A 6,854-nucleotide genomic window follows, 5' to 3' on the forward strand; every position below is an offset into this window, starting at 1 on the left:
TCGAAATTGAACCGAATAAAAAAATAAACGAAAAAACCGATAATTTCTTTGAAAAAATGATTTTTCTACCGAAACCGAACCGAACCAAAATTTATATAAAAATCGAATGGTTATAGTTTTTCTACAACCGAAATATCCGAACCCGAATATAACCGAACCGAACTCGAACCGAAAACCGAAATGGTCACCCCTAATATTACCGACATTCCCAATCATAAAAAGCCAAAGCAAAAACTCTAATAAAGTTCCACTTCCAATTTCCAACAACTTCCTATGCTTTCGGAGATTAAAACCAAAGCCTAAGTGCCAAGTCCCTGGAAACCACAAAAAGTTTAAGAAACAATGGAACCACTTTCAAAAATCTAAGGCTCCAGATTTTGAGGAACCGGAGCAGCCACCGGTTTGGGAATAGGATCCACCGGTTGAGCCGTCTACGGGGGCTTGGTTCAGACACTCGAGAACCAAGAATCTTCTCTTCTGCAGGCTCATTGAGTAAGTTGTTGCCTCAAGAATTACAGGCACCTGATCAAGGGAAAAAAACGTTTCAGACAAAAACCAGTTAGGACCGGAAAATGAAGATCATGTTTCGATGTTTCCTGTTTGATTACTCTCTCTCGTTATCCATGAATGATCCTTGTCGCAAGATGAAATGAGAACTTTCGGAATTTTTAAGAGGTCTTTGCTCATATCTCCTATGGTTTAGTGATATATATCGAGAAAGGATGCAACACACTAATGGGTTCTGGATAACGTGTATAAATCGAGAAATCCTATTTTCGGTACCTGGGTATTGAATCGGGCAACCTTGTGGACGTTGAGGAACCCGTTAATGTCCTTGTAGCCAGTGAGGAGTTTCTCCAACTCCTTGTCGCCATCTGAAAGAAGGCACTTGTTAGAAATTACCCGACACACACAACATTGTGGATAAGGAGAAGAGAGCAAGAAAAACGAACCTGGAATAGCTCGGATTGAGAGTAAGGTGTCTGCCATGTGCTGAAGTCTTTTAGAGGAAGACGGGGAGAGCAGAGAAGGAGAGAAAGTCACGATGGCCACGGCATTCGATACCATCAGCATGCTTTTCAGAGATTTTATGAACGAAAGCATGTCCCATTCCTGAGTCGACAAACCAGTGGTAACTTAAAAAAGGAAATTGATCTGATAAAAAAAATGTTTTAAGGAAATCTACAAGAGAAATGGAGCGTTTCGCAAAGGTATTTAACGAAAGACAGAAGCTAGATGAGATCAAAATGATCCTATAGTTACCTTGTCTGAATACTCGCACAGTGGGGAACAGAAAGACTGGATAGCAATACGACCAGCGGATGCAATGCTAGTGCTGCTTCTGAGAAAACCATCATACAGTTCTTAAGAAAATCAGGAAGCCGCATATCAAAACTAAACATAATCCTGAAAAAGAATTGTGTTGACTAAAAAAATATCGGAGAATGAAATTACTGGCAACTCGTGTATCATTGGGCAGACAGCAGTTTGTTTGCCCATTGCAATAATTTAGCAGAGACTAAAAGTCCCTTGCAGTGAAATAGCACATCTCAAAACAGTTTTCCACAGAAAAACATGCAAGTATACTACCAAATTGCATGGACTTTTCTGAGCTTGAGAGAAAATTTAACATCAAATGTGAAAGGCATCCCGTACAACCTTTGGAATCGTGACAAAAACTTTGCACAATGGTCTTGAAGGACAGAAAGATCCGAAGAACCTAACAGACTCACACAATCTATTGGTCGTCCACTAAGAAATTGCCTCTCCAAGGGCTTCCTCATATCGAAGTCATTGGAATAATCATCTGAACCAGAGCAAGAAAATTAGAATGATGTTCCATGGATTTCCGTTAAAATACAACAAGAATACTAAAAAGAACTCCTCCTCAGCTTAGATGCATATTCAGGTCTAATCTCTTGGGAAAAAAATGCAGCAGAAAACCATAGAACAGAACTAAATAGATTACCACCAGTATTCTTCTGGTTTTCCAAATACTTCCGATACTGCCAAGCAATCCTCAAGCTCTCTCCCTACAATTTTGTTAAAAAGGTGAACTCTACCCAGTTCTTAATAACTATCCATGCGAAGAAGCAGTAATAGAAATGATGCAGAGAAAGAGCCAAAGACAAGAAGTACCTGATCGGGATTGGGTGCACTAGGTCTATCCTCTTTAGATGATGCAGGATGAGGCAGAGTTCCCAGAAACCCTCTCGGCTCATTGGACGGACTAGCATATAGAAGAGATTGATTGTTTACAAGTCCCTGAGACATGAAAGTTCTTAACAAATCCATGTGATGGGGTGCTTCAGGATCTTCCATCACCATAACTAAGCTTCCCAAAGGGTAACCCCCTCCTAGTATTCCTGTAACCAAAGCAAATACAATTAGTCAAGCACCGAAAATGAAATACCTTATTGTAAAGATAACTTGTCAGCAATTCAACTACATATTTCCCGTAGTTATATGGCATTTTAAAACAAACAGATGAAAATGAGAAACCTTACTGTCCAGATCACATATGCCGGAAGATATGAAGGTTGTGCCATTAGGACCGCACTTGAGACCGGGTATCTGAGGCGAGGAAGCAACTGATATGTTGCGAGAGAAGCTGCTCGCCCGAACGTTGGGTGCAGCCATAGCCACACTACGTCGCTACACAAGTAGCTTCTTCTGTCTCTTGGTTTTCAGAATTCCAGAAGCCAAAATCGAATTAAATCATAATCAAGAAAATAAGTGCTGATGCTAAGGACGCGGCCTATTCTAACATTCTTACTTCCAGAAAAATAAAACCCAGAAGCAAAACATCAAACGGCCTATCAGAGATTCTAATAGAAACGACAAACATACCAAAAATCTTAGATATTCATAATGAAGTTCCACTTCTTACTCATTCAGGCATTTCATCGAACATCTATCTCGTACAAACTACAATCCTCAAGACAATATTAACAACTTACGACATGAACTAGCTAGTGAATTATTGTTCAAACCCAGAACTCAGAAATGATATATCAATTTGAGTTTCAGCAAACAGAAACGAAACATATGAATATATTGCCAACCCACGCTCTCTGAGTTGGATTTCCCGGGAAAAAACGAGGTCCACAGGAAATCGGTTTCAATCTTTGAAATTTACCTGTTTTCTTCAACTTGATCAAATAGAAACTTCAGGGCTTATTACTTTTCTCGTCTTCGTCGTCTTCACAGTCCTCTGCAGCCCCAGGAGAAGGGGAAGGCTCAGGAGGAAGAAAATGGCGAGCCCAAGTCGAACAACTACGTGCAGTTTTTTCTCGTATCCACTGTCGTTTTCTCTGTTCTGAAACGGCAGGTATGTTTTTTTTATGGTCAGTTATTACTTCTTGTACATTTTCTTAGAAGTTATGTTGGGCCGTTAATGGGCCCAATCTCGTTAGAGTTATTAGGCCCAACTATAAAACGGCTTTGTATTCAGACTTCACTGCAGTGTTGTTTCGGCTTCGCCTCCGTCGCCTCCCGCTCTTTTGCATCGCCACGAGAGAGATTCAGCTTCGAAGATCAGGGGGATATGGCGGAGAAGGAGGAGGTAAAGTGGGTCTCGCTCCCGGACCATCCGGTTTCCGATTCTTCTCCGGCTGCTTCCGACGACGAAGCCGTCGCCGGCGAGCAGCGGTTTCCGAAATAACCTGACCGGCGTGGGATGGAGCTTCGAGGCTCTAATTCTGAGATCCAAGACGATGTCTTCTTCACCGTCGATCTCTTCGCTCGGGCGATCCTGAATCCACCCCCGTCCTCGCTGCAGGTCCCTGCCAATGTCTCTCTCTATATGTGTGTGTGTGTGTGTGTGTGTGTGTGTGAATCAATAATGGAGCTTTACAATGATTCAAATATCTTTGGCTCCAATTCAATAGCAGCTAGCAATTGTAATCTGGCAGTCACTTGGTTGGAAGCTACATTTCCGGATTTATCTGAACAAGAAGCAACAAGTGACAAGACTGCCTTTTAACTCATCCACTGCTTGAACTGAAATGATGATTGATGGACAATTGGCAGATTGATGCTCTGGCTGATGACGAAATCCAACCAGTATGGATCTCTGATAGTTCATCTCGTCTTGAGCATGAACAGAAAATATCGAGATGAAACAGTCTCTCTTGGAGAAAAGGGTAGACATTGCAATTCAAACGCATGATTCTCTCCACCCGAATGCGGTTTCATCGTTTCGTTTCCACAAATCTCGCAGTTTTTATGTACTCGTGGTTCTGAAAAATGACGAGAGATCGGCTCGGGTTGTAGAACTTTTCTCCTTCTCGCCTCGCCAGTGTTCATCTTCGATATCGATATAGATTCGATGAATATAATTCAGCATTTTTTGCAGGCATGGCTTGGAATTTTCGACATCAATGGCTACCATCTCCTATGGAACTTGCAACGTAAGCAACAAAAGGCAAGCAAAAGTTCTATTCACAGGCTTAGGCTTTATATATATATTTCGATTTTCAATATAGTAAGCATCTCTTATTGTATCTCTCTTATCCAATCTCTAGGAAGAACGAACCTAAATCCGGAAAAAACGCTGCTCTATCGTTTCATCAAAGTCGCCTAGGAGCGATCTCTATGCTGCACGATGATGGGATACCGCTTCTGCGTCCGCGTGGTCGGGAAGAAAACCAGCTTATCTTCCTCTGCCGGAACCCAACTGCTCGGAATCAGACAGATACGAAACTCAGGAAAGCTGTCTGAAATTCTCAGTATGCATGGATTAGGGTTACGGAATATAGGAAGATTACCTGAACCGGGTCACGAGGTGGTGAAGGAAAATCGAGAGTTCAACCCTAGCTAGCTCGTAACCGGGACAAAGCCTCGGCCCTCCTCCAAAGGGTGTGAATACGTTGTAAGGGCTCGTCGTCACCGAGTCGCTCTGCTCAAAAGTTCAAGACCCTCGAAAATCAACTGAAACTGCGAACCAGAGAATGGGCAGGCTGATACATTTGATCGAAAACGAGGAATTTACATACCTTCCATCGCCATGGGTTGAAACTCCGAGCGTCTTTGAAATGACTCGGGTCGAGATGAACTGCTCTAAACGACGAAAACACCTTCCAACCTTTCGGAATCGTATAACCTAACGTTTCATCCACAGAGTAAAAGCATGAGAACGTTAAAAACCCGACCGTGAGCTCGAACGAAGGACCAATGATCTCTGCTACCTTTGATCTCGACATCGGTCGTTGTTCGTCTGAAGACGCCGCTTATAATGTTAGCCACTCGTAATGTCTCGTTAACGACCTAATGGTTTAGAAATCGATCGAAAAAACGAAGGAAAATTAGTTTGATTGGGTGAAAAAAAATCATAGAGAGTGATACGAAGTGTCATTACTTACACATTGGGTGAATGGCATTGATTTGTAATCGCTCCATTGTAGACTCTCTGATTCCATCTTCTTCCCCCTAATCTCCTCGTGCTCCTCCTGCGTTGTGCAAACCAAAAAATGAAATTTATTTTTTTTTTAAAAAAAAAGGCAACAATATTCACATAGACATCCAATGGTGAAAACTACACAAGTTTTGATTTTATTATAATTTTGTTTACATGAAGAAAATAAGCATATAGATATTTATTTATTTTCAATTCATTTGTATTCCCAATAATTATATCGAGGTCAAGCAAGAGAGAGAAGGAACGTGGTAAGAGTGGGATTATGCGTTGGGGGGGTTGACATGATGTTGTCCGGTTGAAGAAATGACCACTTTTGACTTTACGCCATTTGTCATTTCATTTCCCTTCATACCAAAAAAAACTTTTTATGACATAACACTCAATCAAATTTTAAAATTTTAAAATTTTAATTTAATTCCCAATTTTCAATCTTGAATCAGCATGATAGTTCTGTTACCAAGTTCTGTAAATTAACTATAGTTAACACACCTAAAAATATTAACATAAAGAAGACTAAAAATATTTCAAAATTTTTTACTTTTTTAAATTTTTATATCGAATTAGAATTATGTACAATTTTATTTATAATTAACCGAAGCGAAATGGATATTCTATTCGTAAAGCTAGAAACCAGTTGGGAGGTGGGGGAGAATCTTAAGACAAGGAAAGTGAAGAGTGAAAACAGCCCCTAAAAGAGAGAGGCCAACATGACATCATTGTGTCCATTTGTATTGTGTCCCCATCCCATTTTCATGGAGCAATCCATTCACCACCACTACCACTACCACCTCCCTCCTCACCATAATAATTATTTACACCACAATACAATATTCCATTATTATTATTATTATTATTTTTGAAAAGAAAAATCACTTGGTTTTTTTTTTAATGCAAATCAAAACAAATTTGAATTAACTAAAAACAGCCCTTTTTTTGTTTTGTTTTGATGTTTTGAATTGACGGAGATATTTAATCATTAAAACCTTAATCACCCATTTGTCATTAACAACCCATGATTAGATTTGAACTTAATCCGCACGTCATTTTCCACTTTAATAAAAGAAAACCCAGATTTAAAATAGTCTATAATTTCATAAACAAAAATATTATTAACCCTTAAAAAAAACTATAAAAATCATGGTGGTGAAAGATTACTATACCTTGAGCTGGGAAAGAGCAAGAGGAGTCTCCGTGAGGAATTTGACGGCGAGGGTCATGATCGTGGAGGTGGTTTCGTAGCCGGCGACTAACAGAGCCACCAAGAAATCGACGATCTCTTCGTCGGAAAACCCATCCTCCGCCGCAAGCAACGCCCCTAACATATCTTTCTTCGTTTCCTCCGCCGCTCTCCTCCGCCGCACCACCACCGTCAGCTCCTCCGCCACCTTCCCCCTCGCCTACCACAAGATAATCCTCAAGACCTATAAAGATACAA

The 6,854-nt window shown here is 40.6% G+C and overlaps 2 protein-coding genes across 3 annotated transcripts in view; both read right to left on the reverse strand.

Moving 5' to 3' along the window:
- Window positions 1-149: 149 nt before the first annotated feature.
- On the reverse strand, window positions 150-3,275 carry LOC104816551 (elongator complex protein 4). 2 transcript variants are annotated; one of them, XM_019202872.1, is made up of 9 exons: window positions 3,140-3,275; window positions 2,508-2,677; window positions 2,140-2,366; window positions 1,970-2,033; window positions 1,660-1,807; window positions 1,264-1,342; window positions 954-1,113; window positions 784-875; window positions 150-522 (listed from the first exon to the last, which is right to left on the reverse strand). In XM_019202872.1, the coding sequence occupies exons 2-9, from the start codon at window positions 2,638-2,640 to the stop codon at window positions 355-357; spliced, it is 1,071 nt and encodes a 356-aa protein (XP_019058417.1). In that variant the 5' UTR covers window positions 2,641-2,677; window positions 3,140-3,275; the 3' UTR covers window positions 150-354. The 2 variants fall into 2 exon arrangements, with proteins under 2 accessions (XP_019058417.1, XP_010543735.1); XM_010545433.1 differs by lacking the exon at window positions 3,140-3,275 and having other exon boundaries at window positions 2,503-2,594.
- A 1,162-nt stretch (window positions 3,276-4,437) lies between these two features.
- The window catches only part of LOC104816550 (cytochrome P450 90A1), a 3,770-nt gene continuing 1,353 nt past the window's right edge, over window positions 4,438-6,854 (reverse strand). Inside the window, exons 3-8 of the mRNA XM_010545431.2 lie at window positions 6,580-6,816; window positions 5,364-5,450; window positions 5,190-5,268; window positions 4,998-5,104; window positions 4,770-4,900; window positions 4,438-4,678 (exon numbers count right to left, since the gene is read on the reverse strand). Of these exons, the coding sequence (XP_010543733.1) occupies window positions 4,582-4,678; window positions 4,770-4,900; window positions 4,998-5,104; window positions 5,190-5,268; window positions 5,364-5,450; window positions 6,580-6,816 (738 nt within the window). The 3' untranslated portion in view covers window positions 4,438-4,581. The remainder of the gene's footprint in view (window positions 4,679-4,769; window positions 4,901-4,997; window positions 5,105-5,189; window positions 5,269-5,363; window positions 5,451-6,579; window positions 6,817-6,854) is intronic.

The sequence above is a fragment of the Tarenaya hassleriana genome, unplaced genomic scaffold, assembly GCF_000463585.1.
Source record: "Tarenaya hassleriana unplaced genomic scaffold, ASM46358v1 Cleome25, whole genome shotgun sequence".
In the NCBI taxonomy this organism is placed as follows: domain Eukaryota; kingdom Viridiplantae; phylum Streptophyta; class Magnoliopsida; order Brassicales; family Cleomaceae; genus Tarenaya; species Tarenaya hassleriana.

What these genes read in the sequence shown, in the direction of transcription:
- LOC104816551 (XM_019202872.1), bottom strand. Translation starts at nt 2,640, where the DNA reads ATGGCTGCACCCAACGTTCGGGCGAGCAGCTTCTCTCGCAACATATCA. An exon ending in GTGCACCCAATCCCGATCAG is followed by an intron (nt 2,034 to 2,139) that starts GTACTTCTTGTC and finishes ACAAAATTGTAG; the next exon opens with GGAGAGAGCTTGAGGATTGC. An exon ending in TTGCCCGATTCAATACCCAG is followed by an intron (nt 523 to 783) that starts GTACCGAAAATA and finishes TCCCTTGATCAG; the next exon opens with GTGCCTGTAATTCTTGAGGC.